This window comes from Thunnus thynnus, chromosome 2, assembly GCF_963924715.1.
Source record: "Thunnus thynnus chromosome 2, fThuThy2.1, whole genome shotgun sequence".
In the NCBI taxonomy this organism is placed as follows: Eukaryota; Metazoa; Chordata; class Actinopteri; order Scombriformes; family Scombridae; genus Thunnus; species Thunnus thynnus.
Genome location: NC_089518.1, coordinates 5,861,228 through 5,888,891, shown reverse-complemented (window position 1 = coordinate 5,888,891; position 27,664 = coordinate 5,861,228). Strand labels below are relative to the sequence as shown.

General features: G+C 40.1%; 1 protein-coding gene across 1 annotated transcript in view; it reads left to right on the top strand.

Annotated features, from left to right (window-relative positions):
* The window catches only part of cacna1ba (calcium channel, voltage-dependent, N type, alpha 1B subunit, a), a 148,735-nt gene that overhangs the window by 102,015 nt on the left and 19,056 nt on the right, over positions 1-27,664 (top strand). Inside the window, exons 27-43 of the mRNA XM_067600752.1 lie at positions 10,022-10,118; positions 11,419-11,579; positions 11,717-11,854; positions 13,317-13,518; positions 13,801-13,965; positions 14,178-14,288; positions 14,369-14,452; positions 15,075-15,080; positions 16,346-16,462; positions 16,650-16,715; positions 16,840-16,931; positions 18,454-18,604; positions 19,863-19,990; positions 20,230-20,326; positions 23,489-23,594; positions 26,141-26,248; positions 27,167-27,282. Coding sequence (XP_067456853.1) covers positions 10,022-10,118; positions 11,419-11,579; positions 11,717-11,854; positions 13,317-13,518; positions 13,801-13,965; positions 14,178-14,288; positions 14,369-14,452; positions 15,075-15,080; positions 16,346-16,462; positions 16,650-16,715; positions 16,840-16,931; positions 18,454-18,604; positions 19,863-19,990; positions 20,230-20,326; positions 23,489-23,594; positions 26,141-26,248; positions 27,167-27,282 — 1,945 coding nt within the window. The remainder of the gene's footprint in view (positions 1-10,021; positions 10,119-11,418; positions 11,580-11,716; positions 11,855-13,316; positions 13,519-13,800; positions 13,966-14,177; positions 14,289-14,368; positions 14,453-15,074; positions 15,081-16,345; positions 16,463-16,649; positions 16,716-16,839; positions 16,932-18,453; positions 18,605-19,862; positions 19,991-20,229; positions 20,327-23,488; positions 23,595-26,140; positions 26,249-27,166; positions 27,283-27,664) is intronic.

Genomic DNA, 27,664 nt, shown 5'->3' with positions numbered 1-27,664 from the left:
CTCCCGGAGGGCATGGGTACGTCTCAGGGAATATCGATCTTCTCTGTGATCCGAGCATGCACATTAAATAGACTGTATGGCATGTATGCTGTTAACTGTAGGTTTTTAATGACTGTCCAATGACTATACCGTCACATCATTTCCATTTACATGCAGTTTTTTTTACTCTACCCTACTTGATTTATTATCTGTCCGACTCGGTACCATACTCTAGATAGGGATGTATGGTTTGGTTTCAGACCTGTGCTGAATAGCCTTTCTGAGTGGAATTTTCTTACAGTACTTTTCAGTGACTGACAACCTGTATATGTGGAGACATAAGTAATAGTTTAATATTAAATGAATAAGACATTATGAAATAAATAAACATATGAATAAATACAGAGAAAAGATATAATGTAACCATGAAATTGTGAAATAATCAAATAGATAAAATATCCTGCTTTTTGTAAAAGTGCTGGTCAATTTAAATGAACTGATGGTTAGCTAATCCTCCCAATCATAGCACAGCAATCGGCCCGTAAAGCTTTGGATTTTTTAGCCGTTCCGAAACCAAAAATATGATTACAAGTAAGGAATGCATTAAACTGTGTGTTTATCTGCTCTAATGGAAGCTTAAACTTCATCACACTAGTTAGCATGTCCAGCTAACTAGCTTACTACCTACAGTAGTAAATGAGCATCTCTCTTATTGTAAAAAAAACCCCCAGTAATTTCATAATAATAAGCTGAGTTTTAATTTTTTTTTTTCTCAATTTCATGGTTATAGTACATACTTTTTGTGTCTGTATTTGCTTATATGAATAATGTCTCATGTATTTATTTAATATTGAACACTTTGGATCTCTGTAGTTATGATTCTACATATCTGATGTCTAGCAGGTAAAATAAAACTCAACCAAATTATTTGTAAAAGCTATTTGGCTCCAGGTCCCTCCCATATCGGCAGTTACAGACAGAAAGTCCTGTTTGATTGACAGCTGTCATCCACTCTCCATGCATGTCTCCGCAGCTCGTTCTGCCTGCCATCCACTTGATCGAATGTCTGTGGCAAGGACAACGAACCATAGCATCCCCATCAAAGCCGAATCCGTTAATCTGTGTCATCTCACCTACTAGAGGCACTGAAGCGTTGAGCTCAATGTGCAGCTTTTTGGTGCATTTCACATTTGATGCTGCAACCACATTACCTTTTAATGTCAGCTTCAGATGCTAGTCATAACCTGGTGTCAGGGTTGGGAGGATTTTATTTGTTTTGTTATAATTATTAGTATTATTATTTAGAGTACTGTTGAAATTTAGACATTGTTGAAATTCGAGTTTCTGCTTGATGTTTTGGTTGAGACTGAGAAGTTGTAGCAGCATGAAATGACAGAACAATAGCTGAGCAGGTGCCTGTTATAATTATCAACAGTCTTGATTTGTGTGTTACTTCAGTGATAGGCTACTTTCAAAAATAACAGGCACCTTCAGCGTCCAATCACATCAACTGTTTCCTCCTTATATGGCCTAATATATTTGACTCCATTGTGGAGCCTGTTCTCTCCTGGGGATTTACCCAGTTGTCTGCTACCAACCAAAATATATATCATTTGATATCTGTTTTCATTAATAGAAACTAATACGGTGTTGTCATTTGATGCAAACATTTGCTTTATTTTGTTTGTGTGTGTGAAGCATCCATAAATGTGCTGTACCTTGTTTTACCACTGTTTTCCCCCAAGTAGATCGCAACAAGGTGTGACCAGGTGGGGAACCCCCCTATGCTACCCTGACCCCCCCACCCTGACCCCCCTACCCTGTACCCATACCTTACCCTAACCCTCTTCCCCAAAATCCCACCCTGTCTAACTCCCATTCTTCTTATGCTTAGATCAACTTCATGTAAAATGAGTTAAACCAATAATCCAGCCAATCAAATGTTTTTTTTTAACACAACAGTAACCTTTGTCTGACAGCTGAAACCTGCCTCTACCCACCAAAACCACAAAATCATGTATTGCCCTTCTGTGCAAAGAGTTTCATATCAAACTTTCATATTTTCATGTCATTGGTTGTAACTTAAATAAACAACAAATAAGGTAAGTTATTTAAATGGCCTACATACTTGTTTTAAACATTACCCAATTTCTGGTTTTAAATAGTTATTTATATTTATATTCCATTTTGGAAAGAAACTTAACTTGTTATTTAAAGGTCATAGTCTACTTACCTCATCAGCTACCTCCTATCTACCTGCATATCATAAAGTACTTTGTACCTTAGTAGTAGCATGTAGTTCCAGTGTTAATCAGCATGGGGGGCAGGCAGCAAGCACAAGGCTTTCAGGGGAGGTGATTGAATAAGGATGAATAACAGAAAAATGAGCAAAGTACATATAACATGTGAGTATTGTATTAATATTGACTTTTAAAAAGTCAAAACCTATCCTCTAAACTATTTTGTAATGCTGCTGGCTTGCTGAGTAATGTAATCCATACTGTCCATGATAAAGAGAGAGAGAGAGACTCTGGAGTGTAGTAGAGGTAAAAATAGAGCAGTGCTGAGACAGTGGAAGAGGGATTTGTTTTCAGGGCCCAGCTCTCTGATCTCGTTCCAAGAAAATGATGAACAGTTGTGGCCTCAGCCACATCTGAGCCAGATGTCCTCATTATCATCTGAACCCTCACATCCCCCTCAGCGTCTGACAGACTTTTGTCACATTTTAGCCCCTGTAAAGAGTCCAATCTCACTTTCTCTCCTGCGTCTATAGCACATCAGGGGGGTGAGGGCTGTTCTTCGAAAGTTATCAGAATATCTTACTCGGTTGTTCCTATAGCCCTCATTGTAACTGTGTGAGTGTGTGGTCTTAAAAAAAACAAAAAAACACTGAACGCATGCTAGACTAATGTGCATCAGAGCATGGAAGTTGTTGCATGTGGTTGTGGTTGGAATAAAGGGACCTCATGAGGCCACAGAAAAAGACAAAAGCTATGTCATCATATCACATGGATGCCATGCTGTTTGTAACTGCGGTGGTTCACAAAGTGGAGGGCAAAGTTCTTCAACAGCTTCTAGAAAGCCTGCAACTGTTACTACTATAATTATGTTCAGAAAAGGCCCTAGTAGGAGACATTAAAGAGTAACCATTTGAATCAAAGGTTTCACTTTTAGCACTGTTATCTTCCTGCAACATTTAGACTGCCTTCAGACCAAAAACAGCACTACGTTAGAACGGTGGAATGGCGTGTGTTGTTTAAGGTACTGTTGAGACAATAAAATAACATTGCAGTCCAGGAAGTTAAGTTGGAGCTACACATTAATGCAAAAACACCACACAGCGGTTTGTAGTGCTCACAAACAGAATTTTACAGCTCTGGAAAGTTCAAGTTACATAGTAATCCACCAGGAATGTATGTGACTGGCCAACATAGCCCTTGCTGAATGATGTTGTGTTGTGTTGCGGAAAAAGTTGAGCTTGGTTCAATTAATTTAGCAAGCCACTGCTTGCTGAGCCCTCTGCGGTGGCACCCCTACTGTGTCAACGCACCGCTAACATTCAAATGAAGTGAAGGCTGCATTTTTTCATGCAGAGCCAATGTCAGCCTGAACGCCACCTAACCGAGCATAGTCATGGTCCACCCACCAGCCCCCCTTGAAACTTTCAGCCGTGTCACATGTTCATCGTCTGTGGAAAGAATTTGCTCAGTTGTCATGGGGACAGATTTGTTGACATGCGAGAACAGCAGCTGTTATGAATTCATCCGTAGCACTTTTAGAACTTCTCGTCCATGTTGGCTCAGAGTTAATCACCAAATTTTGTTCTTGGCCTTTGGAATAACTGCATGACAAAACGATTCCAACTCAAGGTCTACCCACTGTTGGGCAGTATGAACTTAAAGGTGCATAATTGATTTTTTGTGGTGATAATTCTCTGTGGGTTTGTTACTATGAACAACACCTTACCCAGGTGTTATGGTAATAAAGTGGTAAGCCAGGTATTAAGGCCTAAACGCACTGGAAGTGTCTGACACGCGCGTTTTGAAGTACACCCATTGTTTTCAATGGCCGAACACACACTAGAAGCGTTATGACGCGCATCAAACTGCCCTGACGCGCCTACAAATGCGGACCTGGCAACCAAAGCTGTTTTCTCTGCAGCCAAAAAAGAGAGAGAGATAGTGCAAGTCAGCTGAGCACCACCAAGCCAGAGAGAGAGAGAGAGACAGCATGGCGGTGGTCGAGCAAGGAGAGAGAGCGGTAGTGAGAACAAGAGAAATAAAACGTTACATTCTGATTATTTTACGGCAGTTACGTTTTAAAGCTCAAATAAATAACCATCAAACAGTCAACAGCTGATTTACTGTGGACACAGACGCTCTTAGTTTCAGTTTCATTTTCCTCCTCTGCATCTCTCCTTTTCCTTCATTCATTACATCCAACTAATGCAGCGATTAATACAAAAAACAAAATGACAAACCTGTGTTGGAATTTCAAATCTGATGCCTGCAGTGCACCTTAGGATCATCAATTGATGCGCGTCAATTATCACTTCCAGTGCGTTTGGGCCTCTACGGTCATAGCGATAATGTCTATTCCTAAAATGTTGGACTTTAAATCCAATCATAATCGGAACACAGAGGAGTGCGGCTGCCAGTTCAGACTAGTTTCAATAATTTGACCACCAAATACAACATGGGGCCCTATTTTTGTTGTAGTGCAGCGACCAGCGCGAGCAGCACACTTTTGTATTTTCCTGATTTCCTAATTAGCTTTGCCCGTCCGTGTGGTATTGTGGTATGCATAGGAGGAGGCATGTATAGGTAGCGGAAAGCGAGTTGTTGGCGTTTTTGTGGAAAATTGGTCTTAGATATCTCATCTGTTTCTGGAGCAAAGTCACTACAAGAGCAAACTAAATACTTGCTGCAAATGTGCTGCAATAATGGAGCAATGCTTGAAATATAAATAAGTTATTTCAATTAAACACTCTCCAACCAAAATCGGCACACAAAATAATGTTTGTGGTTAAAGCATCTGTATTGATCTATAAATGAATGTGGGTGATTTTTACAGTATCTGTTGTCCACAGCTGCTTTATACTGTATGAAAAGCATCTCCTTCAGTTCATTAAATCCCTGCAGCATCTGAGGGCAGCAGCAAATCTGCAGCCTTTGAGAAGTGCCACACCAGAGCGTGGTGCTGTTACGCACGGCCATTCACTATATTTACCTTCATTAAATCACCTGAAAATGACACCAGGCTGCTACAGTATAACCACAAACACACACACACCTCTACACACATCAGGCTGGTCGGTTATAACTTGATATTCTTCTTTTTTACTAGGTTACCAGGGTTTATCATAGCCTCTTTTCCAACTTTCTTTTCAGCAAAAGTAGCTACACAGTTACTAGATCTATTAATAATATAAAATCATTGATTGGTACAGCTTTAAAAACATATATATAATAAAGTAACCCTCATTTCTATACTATTAAGGATCTAAGGAGAAGCTTGAACAGAATCTTATAGAAATAGGTGGTTTGCATGGTGTAATGACGGTAAATCTTGTGTTGTGATGTGAAAGTATTTGAATAGCCCATTTTAGTGCTGGGGAGGAGTGTAAATAATGATATACACCAGTGAAAGACATAAAACAGGAACAGTTTACAGATACATGCAGCTGTATTCTGTCAGTGTTAATGTAATTTTATGATGCTCACTAAACAGTAGGCAGAATACAGAGACCACAGGGTTTGTAGCTGACTGATTAGGAGAAGAACACTTAAAAGCTGTGGGCTTGTGGGCATTGAACCTTTGATTCACTGTATGCTTTGGATATTTTTCTATTTTTTTAATCTCATCGTGTCTTAGTGTGTTTAACCACAAGAATTTGGCTCTTTTTATATAAGATAGCAAGATGTGGCCTTGCGACCTTTGCTGTCTGCACATTTTATTTGACTCTATCCTTGGAAATGTGTTTCTTATCATTGTTCTCAGGGTTTCTTGAGGTGCTTATTCAGCACAAGCCTATCAGAAGTTATAGCCTCACACCATTTGACACTTTGTGGGAGATTTTAAAGAACTTCTAATATGTCAGAGGATTTCTGGCTTATCCCTCCTCAGTGGCCACGGTCGTCATTTGTCCTTGAAGAATTCCTGCTCATCTTTTCCATCTTCTCTGTATCTATCCCAGCTTACAACACCACTCATTTTAAGGATTCATGGTATTCCATGGAATGTACATGGTAATCACTGTTAATGTCACTTTATCTTGTTCCCAGTTTTATTCTGGATTAGCAAAAGTGTAGAAATACAATTCAACTCACTTTATGTCACCAGAATAGTCACTTTTGGATACATATTAAAAACAAACATAGCAAACAGTAGTAAAGGTATGCATAGTCTAGTGTAGGGGTGTCCAGATTTCAATTTATTTTTTCAATTTGAAAGCTTGTGCACTAGTTTGTTTCCTTGTAGATCTGTCCAACTTATTCCAGATAGTATACTGGAAGCAGCATTTGTGACTAATGGAATTACCAGGAGATGTGGATTATACCTCTACAAAACCTTTGCTGCTGACCTTGTATTGACCATTCGGGGCTGTTGGTGTAGCTCAAATCAACAGTTCTGTTAGGTACAATATGTACACTGTAATGTCATTCAGAGATTTACAGACTACTGTCGGTACAGTACTTTTGAAGTTGTTTTTGAATCTGGCCTGATCACTTGTTCACTCTACAAAACTTTTACATTTTGAGACAGTCACTGTGTCAGATTACTGTCGTGGTTCCTAACCTTTTTTGCTTGAAACCCTTTGAGAGAGGGAATGTCTTCTTGTGACCCCTCATCACTAGTTACATATGTCGACCAGCTGACCAGTTCAACCAAAGCATTTTCCTAGTTTAAATACATTTTAGAGGTCAAATTATCCAGTAATTCACAAGAGAAAAGAGCAAAAATGAAAGGAAAGTCTTTAAAAAAGCATGGTTTAGTGTAGCAAACTTACTTACTATACTGTTAATCATCTCTTGACCACTCAGATTTGTCTTGCGACCCCTTGTGAGGATCCGGACCCTCAGATTGGGAACCACTGGATTAAGTGATGGCAAAGTCACAAAGCCACTTGCTGTGACTTGACAGAGAGACTTGACAGACTACACATTGGACCCTGTTTGATCACAGCTCGACATGATTGTACCACTTGCTTGATGTATATAGGTGAATGAAACAAAGTAGTCCTATGCACATCCACCAAACTTCAGTGGGTTACAATTAAATCTTACTCTTTTTTTTCTTCCTGAGGAAGACCTGTAGTTGGTTGAAACATCACAAATAAAGTGAAGGGAGCTCTCATTCAGTGTGTGGGTACTCCTTGTATCTAGTTGGATGTATATAGGTCAATGTCATGGAACATTTGCTGTCGAAGTGGTCAAATAAGGTGAGAGAAGGCAAAAAAATTCTGACACTGTCAATAAATCTCATGTGCAGAGCCAAACCAAGAATGAACTCATCCTACTGATATATGATAAGCCTGATATATCTTATTCCTCTGTGTTTAGACCCCCATTGTTGTCCAAAAACTTTAAAAACATGTCAGTGAGTCACACTCTTGCACCGGGTGACATGTTCCTTCATTCCTTTAGAAGCTCTGCACATGGCTGCACATCGCTATCCTTATCTTTTAAGTGTTATACGAGGAATCCTTGCTGTCAATTGCATATACTATTCTCAAAGAACAATTCTGACTTTCTGACAAATAAGCTGTTGGGATGTTTGTATTTTGACCTGTGTGTACTTAGTATTCATCAATTTTCAGTATAGACAAGTGTTATGCTCAAGTGTTAGCATGCCTTAGTGGAGGGCTGGGTGATATATTGAATAAATTCCATTAATTAGAATTTTTGTTTTTGCACAGTGTGTAAAATATCTACATTATGAAAATCAAAAAGTAACTTAGTAATAACCAGCTACATTTGCTGAGTCATGACAGTCACATAAACTGTGATGTCACTCTCTATTTTATATATATATATTAGAATCCCACAATGCAATGCAACATATTTCATACACATGAAATTTACAGTTGGGTGACACAAAATGATAATAATTCATCAATTGTACATATGTACAGTATACAGTTTATTCAATCATCTCACCTCAACAACGACTAATGATTTTTTTCTTCTAAATGTGTCTTTGTCCTCTTGTATTTTATTGCTGAATCAGCTTATTTGCCTAAATGTGTGTTTTCTTTTAGGCGGCAAATTAGTTTAAGATCTTTATCACCAAGATCTTAATCACTGAGATGTCCATCCAAGACATCTTGATGATTAATTATTCCTGATGCACAGTCCTAAGTGTGACCGTACTTGCATGGAGAACAACGTGTCCTCTTAACACAAAAGGACAAAAGAAGTATTTCTGTGTATTAATATTTGCATGTGCTCAAATAGAGATTTCAGAGCGATTTGTTCATGTAAACCAGGATTACATGATACACACAGGTGAATGGTGAGGAGATGCATGTTCCTGTGTGAGGTTGTCTGTATTGTGGAGTGTGTACTGCTTGGGAATAACATAACAACAAGTATTACTTACACCTAATTAGTGTCATTGGAATGTGTTCCTGCCACCCCTGTATGGTGACCTTTGGGTTACAGCTTACAGATGTTTAAAACTGTTGCTTTTAAAGTTTTATTCAGAATCAGCCGTTCTGTTCTGCTACTTACTGTTAGCGACTATAATAGTAGATATAATAATTGAATGAAGATTATTCTCTGTGTGTCCATTCTGCTGAACATATACTGTGTACATAGTTACAACAGCGCAATCACTGGGTTTCCATCCAATTCAACTGAATTTCAATTTAATGTACTCTCCATCACACACCATGCTTGAAGTCAATTTAAGGGATAAATGTTTCATAAACAACAGTGGAAACACATTTGGAAAAAAAGGTAATGACGTGTTGGCTGGGCACCCCTCGGTGCAATAAATAGTTAAAATGTCATTGAATAACAGTTCAAAATGGTCTCGGCTATTCTGAAAAGTAAAAGAAATAACTCAATATTTACGGAATATTCTTATTCGCTTTTTTGAGAGAGTGAGAGTGAGATGAGAAGATCAATATATCAATATCATGTAGAGACCAACAGCCAAACCTGTGTTCAGCAACTGCATCTGGCAACCAGTGCAATAGTAAGACATACTGCAAGACATACTGAAATGATTCCAGCACATAACTCCCCCTGTTTTACATACAACATACAACATGCTGATTAACTAATACTGTGGGTAGGTGTGCTTTTGAACATTGGCCAGAGCCAGGCGAGCTGTTTGACCCCGGTTCCAGTCTTGATGCTAAGCAAGGCTAACCACATCCACAAGCTCTGTATTTAAAGCACAGACATGAGATTGATATCAATCTTCAAATCTCAGTCCCACTCTCTGAAAGAAAGAATATAGGTGTATTTCCCAAAAATGTAAAATATCTCTCCGCCGTGGCCTCCTTTCTATATTTATTTATTGTACATCAGAGTAGTGTCAACTACATCTGTTGGTTAACATATCGCCATGAAGAGTTAACTCACTGGTTTCTGCTGACAGATGGATGGCAGGTTAATCTATAGGTAGCTAGTCACCAGGTCGCCACTAACAGTGTTTAAGGAAAAGGGTTGACTTCTACCACAGCGCCTGGTGAATGAATATACCTACTGACATCACTCATGACCCTTAGCTGTCTGTCCTGGACTAGTGATCGCCCTGAGCACTATGCCTTACAAATAGCATCATGCATGAACCAGAATACTTCAAATAGACTTCCCATCTTCCTCACTGATGTGTTTTTGGTTATATTCAGAGAGCATATTGTTGTTTACCTCATAAACCCAGCTGACTATCGTGTTAAAGTTTAGTCTGAAAAATTCTCCAACATGTCCACTTTATCAATATCAATAACACAGGAAGACATTGATGAAATACAGTTCATGTTGTTTGCAGATAGTTCTTTGTGTAGTCTAACTGTGTTTGCTCTCCGCAGGGGGACCAAAGGCAAAGACATCAGCACGATCAAGTCTCTGAGGGTTCTCCGAGTGCTCAGGCCTCTCAAGACTATCAAACGTCTGCCAAAACTCAAGGTTCTGCTCCAGTGTCGCTCTGTTTTATTTTGATTTATAGAGATGAGGTGGCAGCGCTGAACTGTGATAAAGGCTGAGTCATTTCCTAAAACAGCTGCTCACTGTAGCTTTTAGCAAAGGTTACTCAAACAGGTGGAAATGGTGCATATGTTAGGCACTATTTTGGGTAAATCCATATTTGGTGTTCTAGTGAGTATGTCTAGCAGCAGGATGGCTTATTAATGTGTTTTTAATCGTTTTTGTACAATAATGGAGCTCTGTGCCACTGAGGAATAAGTTATCTTTGATATAGGCTTTGATACACACACAATAGCTGTTAGTTAGTTAGTTCCTTAGTTTCTTGAAGCTTTTTATAATAGAGGCCTGAAATAAAGATCGCCTCCGCTAATGTCAGAAGACACTGTTACAATTTTATGAAATAAAATATTAGGCTTATTAAGCTTCAAGGAAAGTGAGCAGTAATACTACATCACACAATAAAGCAGATATATTTAATGAGTTTAAACTGTCATCAGTAACTTTAACGATAATGACATGAGATGCATCAGGATCTGTCAGATTCAGCTCAGCAGGTGATTGATCGATCGATTGATCACATCACACGTTCAGAACAGCCTGGAGTCTACACCGCTCACCACCTCTGCTAACCAGTTCACTCAGGGAAACCTTGAATTGGGTTTTGTTCTTTTTATGGGATTTGTTGACAATAAAAAAAATATAGAATAACATGAGAGATGCCATCAAACGCCTTAATAATGCTGGTTGTGGTCAAATAGTCATGAAACCTTCAACCAGAGAGGGCAGCAAAACACTGTTTCTAGCCTGGTATGAAGTTACTCTTAAAATGGACTCTGGACTTTCATTTTCTGTCTCTAATGTTAATTGTTTGTTGTTGATTTAACATTTAATTGTTAAATGTTAACCTTTGCTGAAGAGCCGTCACTGGCAATTACAGGATAATGTAAGCAGAGTCATAAAATCATCAAACTGACTCAGTTCATGTCAGTTACACAGCGATATCTATTTAAGGTTTGCTAACGTTAGCCTCCACAAGCTGCTGGTCATACCAGACCAAGTAACCTTTGAGAGCACTGACCTGTGCAAGGGTGTGTTTTATTGCTTATGAGTTCAACTTTTCATTTGTAACGGGAAGAATCTGTTATTTATTCTTTCTAAAGTTACATAGATTGGGGCAGTTTAGTATTGACATTATTAGTCTTTGTTGGACTGTTGCAGGCGTTTGTAACAACAGAGATGATCAAACGTGTGTGTTTGTGTGTGTGTGTGTGTGTGTCCTCAGGCTGTGTTCGACTGTGTGGTCAACTCCTTGAAGAATGTGCTGAACATCCTCATCGTTTACATCCTCTTCATGTTCATCTTTGCCGTCATCGCTGTTCAGCTCTTCAAGGGAAAATTCTTCTACTGCACAGACGAGTCCAAGGGCTTGGAGAAGGACTGCAAGTTGGTCTAAAATCCCACGCTTCCTCATTTCTTATCTCATAGACTTTAAAGCTGTAAATTGTCATTATTGGTGTGGTCAAAACCAGCCTGTACCTATCTAACACCACTCAGCTTTAATTCTGCTTCATGTCTTCCAGAGGGCAGTTCCTAGACTATGACAAAGAGGAGGTGGCTGCTATGCCCAGAGAGTGGAAGAAATATGAGTTCCATTATGACAACGTGCTGTGGGCCTTCCTCACCCTCTTCACTGTGTCCACTGGGGAGGGCTGGCCAACGTAAGTGCAGCTGTAGCTGTCATAGTTTCAAGTACACCGACACAAAACAGGATTAGTTAGATGTCATTTCAATGTCAATGTCACAAGCAGAAAAAAAGAATATAAATCCCCTTTCAGACATGCACCCTGTTACATTAATCTGATGGTGATTTAAACTTCGTTTATGTTGATGAATAAACGTCTGAGTCACTCTTAAGTTAAAGACACAGCACAAGTCTGAATGCTGTCACAGCAGCACAAGGTCAAACATACAGAAAGATTAAATGCATCTTGTATAATACATTTATTTCAATCATCATCTCTTATGCACTAATAAGTCTTTACAAACTCACGGTCTGCGGCCAAACATTGACAATCCCATTGGAGATCCCAAAGTTTCTAAAGATACCAAATACTATATGTCAGGTAATGCATCTAAAATGATGTGCGAGTCAGCTTGAACATTTCCATTTTATGGGGATATGCAGCTATTAAAAACTCAATTCTCAGTATGGTGATATGTGCACAATGTGGAGCTAATTAAAAATAACGGGATGTGTGTGTTGTCCTTCTGACTCAAATCTGAGGACAAACACTCATCTCATTGTCTCATTTCATTAAGTGGCTTATTTAGCCAATTCCAGTTCCGTGTGCATAAAAATAACAGACCTTCATGTGAAATTTGTTAGTGATTGAATATATTTCATGATGTTATATTTTTCAGCAAGACTGCATGAAAAATGAAAGCAGTATGCTTCAGTTTATTTACAGTACTCCCTTCCATATCAACCCATGCTGATTACAGAACATGAGAAATAAATACCCAACAACATGACAACACTCAGCATCATGTCAGGCTGTGTATACAGTATATTCTATCCCTATAGTGACTTACAATGTTATCAGCTTTTAATTGTGATAAATCTAGAGGCCATGGAGTCTAGGCTTTGATTTCACTCAGTGTTAACATCATATACGTTCCATATTGTTCCAATCAAGTCATTGTTTCCACGGTAGCATCAAACAGTGGGGCGAGGGAATCATTTTCTTCATTTTCCATTTATGTTGCTTTTTAAATGTATTTTTTGGGCCACAGTATTTCATTGATGGTACACACTTACTGGACTTTGTAGCCACTCGTCCACTGTGACCCTGTTTTTGAGGACTTGCTGGTGTTTTTGTACTTGTCTTGCTAATGAATTATGTAACCCGAAGGTTTTTGTGGAATACTGTGTGGTTGCAAATGAAAATGAAAAGTCTTCATATCTCTAACGCTCAATGTTAATCTCATGCCTATTGCACATTCACAAAAGAGCTTTAATTGTCAATTTCAGCTTTTAGGCAAAGAAACATTTGCTGTGTCATGTTTTTATGAGTTCATTTACATAGTTTCTTTTTTTTTAATTACATACAGACTTTAATTTGAACTTTTTTTTGATAGTTTTATTGATGAAACTGTGACTGTGCTTCGCTCTCCCTGCAGAGTCTTGAAGCACTCTGTTGATGCCACCTTTGAAGACCAGGGTCCCAGTCCAGGCTACCGGATAGAGATGTCCATCTTCTATGTGGTCTACTTTGTGGTTTTCCCTTTTTTCTTTGTCAACATCTTCGTCGCTCTGATCATCATCACCTTCCAGGAGCAGGGAGACAAGGCCTTGTCTGAATGCAGCTTGGAAAAGAATGAGGTAAAGCATAGAAATTACTATCTGTCAGCACTATCTTCACAACGTTCAAAAGTCTTTTTGCAGCAGGAGACAACAGAAACACTTTTTCCAAAACTCGGTAGACCTTATTGGCCATCTAATAAAATATTGTGCTCATTGGTCATGTGGTGCTTTGGTAATTAGCTAAGATGTTTAAATGTAGCTATAATTTCAACAAGGCACTAAATGCAGCTTTTATGAATAGACTAAGATTAGTTACTAACAGTTACTAAGCAGTGGTTCACTTTGGTTTCTGTGTTACAGAGGGCTTGTATTGACTTTGCCATCAATGCCAAGCCTCTGACACGCTACATGCCGGAGAACACCCAGTCCTTCCAGTACAGGATGTGGAAGTTTGTGGTCTCAGCTCCATTTGAGTACTCCATCATGATCATGATCGCCCTCAACACTGTGGTACTGATGATGAAGGTAAGAACTGTGCTGTAGGTTTGACTTGCAGATAAACATGTTAGATATTTATAGTCTCAAATCTAGTTTCAGCTGTCAAACAAAGTCCTGGATTCATAAGCTCAGACAGATCATTTAACAGTTTCTATCCCACATTCAGGAAGGAAAACACCTTCAAGGCTTTTGTTCCTGTGCAGGAGAAAAGTGATAAAAACGTCCTTTTTGTCTTTCAGTTCCATGGAGCTCCAGACTTCTATGAAGCCATGTTGAAGAACCTCAACATCGTCTTCACCACTCTCTTCTCTCTGGAGTGTATCCTCAAGATCATTGCTTTTGGTCCACTGGTGGGTAAAACTCATAAAACGACAGTAGAACATCCTGAATAATTAATATCAACTAATGACTTTGAGCTGTTGTTTCTCAGAACTACCTAAAGGACGCCTGGAACGTATTTGACTTTGTGACGGTGTTGGGTAGCATCACTGACATCCTGGTCACTGAAATCAATGTAAGAGCACCCTTCCTCACCCGCTCCATCACTCACTCCAACAAGGCTGAATGCACTGTATCCATACAACACTGCTCTCATGGTAATGAGCCGTGGCAGGGACCGCCCGTGTTGCAAGCTTTGTGCAAACAAGCTAACTAGGCACATCAGCAAAGACAATCACATGGCAGCAGTCCAGAGAGGCCTGATAGCTTTAGACGAGGAGGGAGGGGAGGAGGCTGAGCGAGTGTTGTGTTGATAGGATGGATTTATCATAGAGAGGTGATAGAGGAGCTCTGGATGCACGGCCTCTTTGAAGTAATCTTTAATATGTGCTTCACAGCTTGTGTTGTTTGACAGTTTCTTTATTCATTCCAGACTTTCAGCGCTCTTACCTGTTCACGTGTGTATTGTGAAGTAGCCTTTGACTGATTTACACGTGTGTATTTGTTGTACATTTGTTAAGCTGTATCACTTTATGTTGTACAGTATGACTGTTCTCTCGCCTCTCCTTCTTCCTCCTATCCTCTCTCTCTTTCTGTCTCCCTCTCATTCTTTATATCTCTCTGTCTTTGTTTCTACATTTTCATCTTGTTGATTGTCGTCCCCGGTGTTGCCATGCCCTGGTCCAAATCATCACTAGACTACGGTGAGTGACCTTCTGTTGCCGTTCTCTGCTCTTAGTTCACATACTTTGGTGTGATATTTAATATATTAAGCATTCTGGTCTCTTAAATGTGAGTTATAAGAGTACTGCAAGGATTTAGAATTACACTTCGGTAAAGTTGGGGGACTTGTAAGAGACGGATTTAAAAAACGATTGGTCAAAGTTATCCTGACATGCGCCTCATTACATAAATGTGATCGCAAATTAACATGTTGGTCTCATGTCTGAATAATCACCAGGTTCATCTAACGTAAAAGTCACAATGGCAGTTTTATAGGGTCACTTCCATGATGGCTCATGTCTGCCCTGAATGTGTCATGGGGAGTGTCCCTCACTCTAGTAGATCAGTAGAAGACAGTAGAAGTTTTTATATTCGTTCCAAAGTTCAGCTGAAGCTAACATGAGGCTTCAGTATTATGTAAATCGAGTCAATATATTCTAAAGTTACAGTCCGGAATGTTCTTTGCCGAGCTGTGGCAGAGGGATACTTTCTAGTAGTTGTACATAGATTTGTTGAACCATATACTATGTATATATTCACACTTACCCCCTCATCAGCTGTTATCAGCTCATCTGGTGACATGTTAGTCAATTAACAACAGTCAGGTGCCCATATGAACGTTGGAACAGGTTTTGCTGGCTGTAATCATTCCTTATATTCACACTGGACATCAAGAGATCCTTTCCTTAAGTGATGGGTACCAGCATCCATAGTCCGTGTTCTGTGCAAAAATGTATTTAAAAGTTTATTTGAAGTTAATATGAGAGTTCAGCAGTCTGAGTTAGTCAACTCAAGTGAGTATTTTCCAAAGTTATGGTCTTTTTAGTTCAACATTTCTCTTTGTGTTACTGTCTCTCCACCTCAGTTCAGCATGGAAACACTGTCTGTGAAAACACAAGGGAGGAACGTCGTATTAAAAACATGGTCACCCACTCGATACCCACCCAGACTACTAAAGCCTGATATTAGCTTCAGATAAACTTTTAAATACATTTTTGGAGAGAACAAGAACTGTGGATTTTGTCCCTCATCTCTTACAGTGGAAGTGCAGCAGCGAGGAATGTGTTAACAGTCCGTATGAACAGGAAGAATGATTACAGGGAGTGTTCCTGAACCTGTCCTTTAAAGGGGTCAATATGTCACCTGTGTGTGTTTGTAACCAGCTGAATGTGTGAGTGCTGATAAAGGTGTGTTTATCAGGGTAGTTGTTTGGTAAGTGCTTGATGTCGTTTCTGATGTCTAACAGGACAGGCTGCTCAACCTGAGCTTCCTGAGGCTTTTCAGAGCCGCTCGGCTCATCAAGCTGCTGAGGCAGGGTTACACCATCCGCATCCTGCTGTGGACCTTCGTCCAGTCCTTCAAGGTGCTCACGCACATTAACTCGTGCTCATGCGCTAACTGACATGTGCACACACATATTGCACGTATACCTGTACCCACATCCACGTACAGTAACTCCCTGCACACACAAACTCAAACATCCTGGCAGGAATCATTGTGAGTGGATATTAATAATTAAGTGTGTTTTGGTTTCCTATTGTTCCCTTCAGGCCCTGCCTTATGTTTGCCTGCTGATTGCTATGCTGTTCTTCATTTATGCCATCATTGGGATGCAGGTGGGTGATACGGACTGACTGTGGTGGTGACAGAGGACATGATAATCGTACAGTGTTACAAGGACCTGGCCTGAACGTGAAACATTGCAAAGACAGTAAAAATCAACTTGTGTCTTTGTTGTAGGTGTTTGGCAACATTGATCTGAATGAGGATACAGCTATCAATCACCACAACAACTTCCGCACTTTCCTCCAGGCTCTCATGCTGCTGTTCAGGTATATGCTATTATATACTCTACACACCTTATTGAGAATGCAGAGGGTTCTCTACAAAAAATACTGAAAAATCTGTCATCACTTGGATTTTTGAAAGGGCAAACAGTCTGGTAGGTAATTAACAACATAATACCAAAACAATATTTAGAAATTAAGTTGAACTTCAAGATATAAGTAAGCACTGAGAGTCATCAGTCAGGTAGAGTTGTAGAGCTCAGAAGACAATTTAATTTCTCTCTAAAACTAAAATTATTACCCTTTCAAATAATTACAAACCTGGAGGGAAACACTCTGGCTGTACATAATGTTATAGCTGGTCAAGTTCAAGCTACCTTAAACTATTTTATGTACTGTTGGGTAGTTAAACTGGAAGAAATACATCATATTTTATAAGATGGTCATATGTTTTGTATGTGAAATTTTAATCTGTAAAGTAATGATAATTTTTAAAAGTACAATAATTCAATCTGAAATGCAGAAGTTGTTCCTGTCAGGCCAAATGCTCTACCTCCACTCTTTTGTTTTGGGTATTGAACCCTGGTGGCAGCACTCTCCATGCTCCTGTAATTCATTTTGATCCTTCCTCGTGTTTACAAGATCATCTGAACTGGTTATGAGTTAGTGAGTATAAGGAACACACAATGCTCCTTCTGCTCTGCCAGACAGTAGTAATGCTGCTTCATTGTAACGCGGAGCAGAAACAAGCTCCAGTAAACAGTAAAACATCCTCCAACTCTGCAAGGAGCTGTTCCGTTCCATAGACTTTACAAGTTGTATTTTAAAATGTATGGTGAATTTAAATTTACCATCCATGGCTGGCACAATCTGAGATCCATTGCACATTTAACTGTGGTCAAGTTGTGTCTTGTCTTTATGAAATGAATTATTCATTGCATCTGAATTTCTGTAAATACTTGGATATCAGCCATGAGGCTCACACAGACGAAAAGCAGTTTCCTCAACAAACACAATGTGCTGGTTCTTATGAAGACATCAACACCTGACCCCTTCTCATGATGTCATCAAGCATGGCACATTTTTCATTTCTATCCCCATACTGAAATAAGAAGTGGAATGTGTGTTTCTGTAATTGTTTAAGTTATCTCCGTACCCTCTGGGTGCCTACGTCTGTACATGCTGAAGCAGTTCATGATATTCCGACTATAAAAGTTAAAAAGTTAAAATCACAGTGGCAGTCTCATGAACTCTTCTCTAAAATCCAAAGCACACTGCAGATTTCCCAGCCAACACCATTACTTGGTTTTAGACTGATTCAGACTGCAGGATGATTTTGATTATAGTTTTACTGGTAAACCATGAAGTATCGGTGATGTAACATAAAACATGGTTTACCACACCAACTCCAAGCACACTATTGCACAATATCTGACAGGCATCACAGTAACATTAATCACATGTAATTCAATGATGTATCAAAAACAGCACAGAATTCAACTGTGTATTTTAAATGTTGTTAAAGGAACCAGTAAAATGTTTGTCTCTGTCTTTTTATGTGCATCAGGAGTGCGACAGGCGAGGCATGGCACGAGATCATGTTATCATGTCTGAGTCATCGACCCTGTGACGAGCGATCAGGGACCCATGGGAAGGAGTGTGGCAGTGATTTTGCCTACTTCTACTTTGTCTCCTTTATCTTCCTCTGCTCCTTCCTGGTCAGTACTGAAACACAGCTACATGTAGCTACTGGTATAGTTAGCATTCTTTAGTTCTTGTCAAGTGAACTTTTTGAAAACCAGACATTTTAATAAATCTGAAAGAAAAAATATGTATATATTTGTACCCGCCTCACGACCAAGAAAGGTGGACTCTGCCCCACATTGAGTGGCTGACAATACACAATCTCCATATTGTATTTCAAGTCAGCCTATCTGCAGAGAGAAGTTAGCTGACACCTTCAGAAGCACTTCAGTCTAAACTTCTTCATCATGATTGCAAAGTCACCAGGTGAGACCAGGTGGTACAGCAAGGTTTGAAATGATTAGTGCTGGAAGCTTGGTGATATAGTGACTACTTTCTGGTGAACTACTATCAGCTGGTGAGCTAACTGCTAACATTCTAGCCATCTGGGAACATGCTAGCGCTAGTCAGTCACAATTAAGTTGCAAAGTGGGAGGAGCTGCTGGTTCAGAATTCCCATATTATTTTTTTCTTTTAATGATATCCTCAATGTTCCTCAACATAGAAGCAGACTGCAGATTATGTAGAGATCCTATACGTCTGACTTGGTATTTACGTAGGATTTTATCGCACAAACCCACATACTCATTTCCAAAGAATATTTTGTAATATCTTAAAATTCTGTGGTTTAGCAGTTATCGAATACTTTATTGCGAGACGAATCCAGCGCCAGTGCAGAGAGAAGGTGTAACAGTGCAGGACATCATTCCTCCACCTGACAGAGGAAGAATGTCGTAGGTTGCTGCACCTTCCCAGGTGGTCCATAGTAACTTTGTGCAGGATATTTGGGTCTGGATCTGGAAAAGGACTGCCTCCCTGTTGCTGCCCTGGCCTTCTGTGCCACAGGGTCATCTCAGCATCCCCTGAGCTCTGTCACCAGCATATCTCAGGCTACTGTCAGTTCGGCCATAAATTCGGTTACCTCTTGCCTTGTTTAAAAGGCAAAAAAATATCTTCCACTTCAACCAACCTCTTTGTGCGGAGTGCAGCTGAATGTGCTTACCAGACATTGAACCAAAATAGCAGGTGCGCATGGAGACACCCACACCCTGTTTTAATTAGTGAGCTGTAGAGGTGCTGATAGATGGATTTTGTTACCTTTCAGCAGAACCAGGCTAGCTCTCTGCAAAAAAATGAATGTGTATTTCATTTAAAATGTCAAAACTGTTCCTTTAAATGCTGAGATGAGCAGGTCAAAAGACAGCTGTAAACTGATCTTACTCTCTGTTGCAGATGCTGAACCTGTTTGTAGCAGTCATAATGGATAACTTTGAGTACCTTACCAGAGACTCCTCCATCCTGGGGCCTCATCACCTTGATGAGTTCATCCGGGTCTGGGCTGAGTACGACCCCGCTGCGTGGTATGTTCAAACCTCCCTCTGGGCCCCAGAGAATAGCATACAAAGTAAAGTGGAGGGAATACCTTAACACCCTAACCTTACTCCTCTCTTCCCCATTTGAGACTAAGGTGACTGAACAAAGCCTCACACAGAGGCCTTGTTCCAATACCTTGTTGTATGCAGTCAGCCACTGATGATCACTGTTATATTCAAGCTGTCCTGAACGTTGTGTTTATTTATGTGCTTGTTCTTTTCCGCAGCGGACGGATTACCTATAAGGATATGTACAATTTGTTACGTATTATCTCACCCCCCCTTGGCTTAGGAAAGAACTGCCCTAATAGGGTAGCATACAAGGTTTGCAACCACCAGACATTTCCGTCACTAGGGTGCTTTGTGTACCTCTATGCCAAGAGACTTTTAACTGAATGGCTGTGCACCAATAAAATCGCCTTTACACTAGCACCCGCCCCTCCAAACTGACTGGCTTTGGTTGATGATGCCGGAGTGGAAACAAAGCTTTCAAAGGCACGGCATTGTCCCAACATGCCGCCTGCCAGGCCTACTTTCTCCTGTCTATAATGTTTAGACGGCAGACACTCAACACATCCCGTTTCTCCCAGATTTAACCCTAAAAAGTCATCACTGATCTCTACATTCAGATCTTAAAAGACAATCCGAATCAGATCAAAAGCCCCATGAGGCACGTGATTCTGATCTTTTCACGAAGACGTCTGCCAGAGGAAAGCAAGGCTATGAGTGAAAGCCCCAAACAGAAGCTCGGGCTGGCATTGAAACCTTTGTCTCCGTGCACCCTGATTGAAGTACCAGGGGGATGTCTGTGAGCATGCTGAGGCAGACATCCCCATTACAATGCTGTCATTTCTCTTCCCTCCCATCAGCATCCTGTGTGTTGGGTCAAGCCATCCTCCCTTCTTCTCTCCCCTCCTCCCCTCTACCACCAAACTCACTCTTTACCATCCCATGTTTCCTCTCAGGGACCCTGAGCTCCACAGAGATGCATCCCTGTGCCCCGACACAGCGGCCGAGGATGGCATCCACCTCACATCTCACTCTAGGAAATCTATTAACAGATTTCTGTTTTTTTTGTACCTTTCCTTTACATTATTCTCTCATTTTGTTGATTTCTTCCCTTTGTTCCTCTCCTCCTTCTCTAACTCCCCATCCTTCTCTGTTTGCGTTTTGTTTTTATTTTCCTACCCTGTGAAGTGGCCGTATCAAGTACCTCGATATGTATCAGATGCTGCTCCACATGTCCCCACCCTTAGGTTTGGGAAAGAAATGCCCGCCGAGAGTCGCCTACAAGGTAGACCCTCCTCTTTCTAAGCCTTCTTCCCTGTGCTCGACAACCTTTCTCCCATTGGCGTGAACTCAAGCCAATGTCTGTGCTCTGCAGTGTTCCCTCCTTTCTTCACTTTGTTTTGCTAGCGCTCTGATATTTTTGGTGTAAGCCCCCACCTCATACTCCTCGTCTTTCCTGTTTCTTTGAGCATAGCTTCTTGTGTGGGGTAAAACCCATCACTAATAATAACTACATAGAGCTTAACTAAGAAGACTTAAAGTTATGTTAATTACAACAAGGATATGTCACTATTTCCTTTGAATGGTACGCCCTAGTGGGGGTTTATTTTGTGGAGCAGTGTGTGTGTGTGTGTGTGTGTGTGTGTGTGTAGCTTCTGCTTTTCTGTGGGAGAAATACTTCCTATGTGTGCTTTTCACTTTGTAATTCTGTCTTTGCTGCTCATTCCCACTCATTCTTTCTCTCATCTCATCTCATCTCATCTAATCTCATTTCATCTCATCTCAGTCTATCCACTAGTGAAAATATTTGTGTGTGTGTGTGTGTGTGTGTGTGTTAGTATGTTAGTGCTGCACAGTATTAAGATACATGGGAGATAAAAACCCATGTGAATAAACCACATTCTATATTTTAGCTTGGAAGTCAAATCTAATATCTCCAACATTGTGTGAATATTTTTTGGCACGCAATGGGCCACATGCAAGAACATTGTTATATTCTTATTCTAAACCTCTAGTCAGATTTAGCTAACTCTCTGAACATCACAAGCCTGTTGTAAATCACTCATTTCAACTCGATGAATGCCACCTGTTCACGAGCGCCATCACTACTATCCTCAAATTGCTATATAAGGCTACCTGTCCCACTCTGTGGACAATTTTAATTCACAAAAACATTAATGTCACACCTCTGAGCCTTAAGTCCAGCTGCTGACAATCAGTAGTCATGCTAAAGCAAAAAGATCCATAGATGGGAGGAGGTCAAGGGAATATCATCATAGTCCCAAAGATGGACGATAAGGGAATACATTGCATTAATGCTGTCAGCTGGACTGTGACCTGCATAAAGACCATGAGGCAACTACTAAATTATAGAAGTTGTCACACCAAAGTCCTCAAGCCAAGACATTTTTTTCAAACCCCAGAAAGCCATGATCCACATCACACTGACCAATAGAATATTCATTTTAGATTTAAAAAAATAATAATAATTTGGATTCATATTGAACCTGCAAATTCATTTATGGATGAATTTTGAAGGTATGAAGGTGTTTTCCCCTTGTAGACAGAAGCAGACAATCTGCACCTGACTTGGATCACAGTACTGTTCATATGAGTGGTTCTTGCATGAGACCCATTCTGTGTCAAACAGCTACTTTGCCTTCTGTAAATTCTAGTTGTCAGTCTTGCAGCCTTTCTAATTGTTTGTGCAGCCTGTTGGTTTTGTGTATGTGTGTGTGTGTGTTTGGCCCTCAGCTCTCCATCCCTGTCTCATTCTGACTCTGGTCTTTCTTACTTTCTGCACTGCCACTGATAGCACATGTAGGTGAATGCTTTTTGTGTTCAGGGGAGCTCAACTCTTACAGCAACAATCCCACAGCATCATGAAAGCATCCAATGGTGCCATTAGTTCTTTATGAAGCAAGTCTTCCTGCTAAGGCTGCCCACACTTTGTGGAATGGACACTCTTTATTGCTACTATTGCTGCCAGCGTACATGTAGAGCTTACTCAACCTTCTCAACTCCAAGTTGATGATTGCTAGGATGGCAACCACAGAGTCGAGCTCCTGCGACTGTCGAGGCACCTTCATGGTTATGCGTTTACATGCCTTCTCTCACCTTTTTTTCGGTCAATGTCAGTCTTGCACCAGTGCACTTTGACTTGCAGCGTAGTGCATACTGTAGCCAATAGCAGTGAATGTGAATGTCTAGTTTGTCTCTTCTGTACGTATTTGTCAAGAAAGCTTTTTGTGTGTTGAACTGAGTCTCAGTAACATTTATGAACATGGCCAAACACCCACATGTTTAACCAAATTTAGCAAAGCACCTGTAAGCTACTTGAAGCAGAATGAATCAATGAAGGGTACTGGATGCACAGCAGCACACAGATTGATTTCTCTGGGTGGACTTCTATGTTCTGATCAGGATGTTTGCTGTCACTCAGTGATCTAACTTTCACCCCACATCTCCTCTCCTCAGCGCCTCGTCAAAATGAACATGCCCATCGCTGATGACAACACCGTCCACTTCACCTCCACCCTGATGGCCTTGATTCGCACCGCCCTGGAGATCAAACTGGCCTCAGGTCAGAGAAACACACCACACATCAAATGAGAACATAATCAAATCCAAAATAGTATAAAGACCTTCCCTCTGACAGTACTATATGAATAATGTTTACTGTGTCTTGCCTACAGTAGAATGAAATTGAAATGATCTAACATGTACATTATGCAGTGTGCTTTATTGAGGGTTCACATCTACCTACAGTTATACTTGAAGTAGTAATTATAAGGCATCAGAAGAAGATTATAAACACACTGTAAGTGTACAATAATTAAAAACATTAAAGAATGATCTGGACTTTGCCTAAACTATTTGTGAACTATATGATTTTTAGGGGAAATTATGGATTATTATTATTATTTTGAATGACTCAAATATGAAATGATTCATCCAGAATATGTATAATAATAGTGAATGATGCAGTGTTATCTACTGTGTAGCTGGTATGAGAACTGATAGACAGATGAGATCACTGTTACCTCAGAGTTAAAGTTACCAATTATGAAAGCAGCAGGTTATAGCAAGTTAATGGAGGTTTTGTAGAAATACTTGCTTGCTCCCTGGTTGGCTTCTTGCAGAGTATGGATGTTGGAATTGTATTTGGAATGATGAATGAGGAGGCTGAAGTCTGGATCTGGGTAGCTCCCAATGGAGGAGAGCTTCTCACGAGCTGCTGATGTGTGATTCTCTCAACTTTACACTTTCATTGTTCAGACTCTCAACGTACAACTCGACTGTTTCTCGAGTAAGAAACTTATTGTAAAGTTTTAGTCTGCCTGTCATTCCACTGGTCAGAGTCCTCAGAGAATATTGGTGCTAGCTATTTTGACTATTCATTTGTTCATGATGAATGTTTCAGAAAGAATACTAAAAGATAAATTATAGATCTTTCTGAACAAGTTAGTCAGTGTTGTGTTGGGTGTGAACCAAAGTTCAGCATGAATGTGAGTGTGAATGGTTGTCTGTCTCTATTGACTGATGACCTGTTCAGGGTGTACCTGCTGGGATTGGCTTCAGCCCCTGCGACCCTCTAAAGGATAAGGATGGATAGATATTATTACTTAACATAGTGACAAAGTGCTTAAATACAGAGGATGAGAGACAGTAATAGAATAATGAATTCAATGAATTAAAAAACAGAATGATCTCCAGGAGATATAAAATCATATAAGTCACTTAAAAGACAGTTTAAAGGTATGTCTTTAGCTGATGTTGGTGCAAATTGTGAATGGTAGTTTGACATTTTCAGTTTTGGGGCCACAGTTACCCTCAGACATCTAGACATACAGTAGGAACCATGAGAGGAGCTTTTTCTGCTGACCGAAGCTTTGCACCCTTGTACATAAGGGCTTAGTAGGTCAGAAATGCAGCTTGTCACCAGTCCATTTGACACCTTATAAGTGATTAATTGAATTTTGAAGCAATGCTAGTGAAGAGATGCTGAAATTGGGGTAATGTGTTCTCTTGTCATAGTTCCAGTTAAAAGCCTTGCAGCTGCATTTGCACCAATGGAAGACAGTTTATTGCCTTTTTTATTGTGTGCTAAATATAGACAGTTAGAATAATTGAGAGGATGAAATGAAGGCATGAATAACTTCCTTCAGGTCAGTGGCAGACAGAAAGGACTGGATCATTGAGATGTTTCTCAAAACAGGACTGTGCTTGGTAATCAAAGTTCAGATTTATATCAAAAATGACTGACAGACAGCTTAGTTCTGGTTGGCATGACGCCAAGTTGTAAATCTAGAAAAATATAAAGATCTCAGTCTCATTAAGCTGAAGAAGGTTACAAGACATTCAAAAAGAAGTCATGTACTTTGTTATGTCATCATTGACATTTTTGTATGTGGTTTAATATCATCCTTCTAATAAAACTAAACTATAAATTAAATAAATATGATGCACAGGCTGAATATATAGTGGGGCACCACTGTAGCTAATAATATATTCATATTATATATTAATTGAGATTGACTTAGCATGAACAACCTATGTTTTTAATGGGTTTATAAGTAAATTAAAGTCTCATAAAACTTAAAACATCAAGAGCAAAATGAAGGTAACGGTAATGTGTCAGAGATGTCCGGTTTAAACAGGTTGTTGGGAACAGCAGTATAACACAACAAAAAGCAAACGAAACAAGCAAATAAAACTCCAAAACTCAACTCCTCATTATCAAAACGCAACCTTTAGCAGTCAGCTGGTCCCCACCGGAGTGACAGATGTGTTTTTGCTCTCAGAGCTGGAAATGAGCAAATATGTCTCCCATTTGGATTCATTAGCAGGCTTTGTGCTGCGCTGGGTGTGTCTGCTGCACTCTCTCTCATGGCTTCACCGCCTCTGCACTCCTAATGAGGATTTCTCTTTGTGCCTCATCTCAGGATCAATTCATTTCCTGCTTTTCCTGCTCTGTGCTGTAAATGTAAAATTAACCAATTAGAAGATTGGCTCTTTTTTTCTTCTTTTTTTTCAAATAGTGTGGTATACAGGGCCGTGACGGGCGGTTGGTACATGTTTCAATAAATGAGGGTTAAAGTCTTTCTCTTTGTCTCTTTGGATTTACAGGTATGGTGGCCCAGCGATTATCTGACGCTGAGTTAAAGAAGGAGTTGTCCACAGTGTGGCCAAACCTCTCTCAAAAGACCATGGACCTGCTAGTGACGCCACATAAACGTAAGCATTTCACCAAGCTGTATCACTATACGCAGTCTCCTTAAGGGAAGTTTAACCACATCACATTGACTGATAACCTCAATCAGAAAAGTAACTTGTGCATATGAATTTTAGTCACTCAAATCAAATGTCTGTTGTTTTACTTTGTGACAGCCACAGCAGTTCAATGTTGCCACCAAATATACAACAGTTCCTCTCATTTCTGTGACATCCTTAATATCTCTACTAGTAATTAACATGGCCAGTGATATTTTGTACAGTGTGTGTTTAATCTCAGAGTATTTCTAAGTCAGAAGAAATTTGATAAATAGATTTGAACTCAAGTCTGTGAGTTTGAGTAAAAGTGAAGGATTTTTACTCGCTTACTATCTACCACTCAAGTCAGAAATGTCACTTTTAGCTTTTGACTTTACTTTTAGTTTTGATACAGGCCTTGGTGAGTACATGTGTGTTAATGTGAGAGTACCAGTTGCACGTGTCCATCCACGGGTGCAAAAGACAAGACTTACTGTGTGGTTGATGAGTTGTGAGCTTTGCTTTTGCTGCCACCTTTTGGTCTTTACTGTCTCACTACATGAAATATATTCCCAGACATCTGTTGTGATGCTTGTTTTGTTTACCTTAAAAATCTATTTTAATTACTTACTGTGAATTAATCAAGTCATTTACTGTAAAAGTTTCTTTTCTCTAAACTAAACCATTTGAAAGACAAATAGGCAAATAGAGACGAGTCCAGGAGGGAAGAATGAGTCAGCAGAATCTCCTCTCTTCCACTCCCCTGCCCTCCCTTCTCTCCTCTCCACTGTCTCCTCTCCTCCCATCCTCTCCTGTCCTCATTGTCTCCACTCCTCCGTCTCCTCTCCTCTTCTCTCCTCTTCCCCCCTCTCCTCATCATGTCTTCTCTCCTCATCTCCTCAGCCAATGAACTGACAGTAGGGAAGGTTTATGCGGCCCTGATGATCTTCGATTACTACAAGCAGAACCGAGCCAGGAGGCTGCAGCAGCAGCAGCAAGAGAGTGCGTCAGGCTCACAGGTACAACATCCACACCACACATGCCTGCACACTGCACACACACTGCACACACACACACTCAATCATAGACATGCACTGATGTACACACACAGTGGATGCAGTGGTGCAAACCTGTATGCATGCGCTCACATACATTTTGCCTGCACACACTGATAGATACTTTACTGTATGCCTGCATGCATACACACATGTAGAGAAGATGCTTTTGTATCCACTGGCTGTTCACTGGTGAAGTACAAAATCTATCAACTGCTTTCACAGTTGAACAATTCAAACTTTTAAAAGCATCCAGTGATTGGTACCTGCTAAAGTAGCTTGTGTTGTAGGCAGACTTACCAGCATCAGCCAAACATATATTTGGCTGCAGGCTGGTGGTCATTTG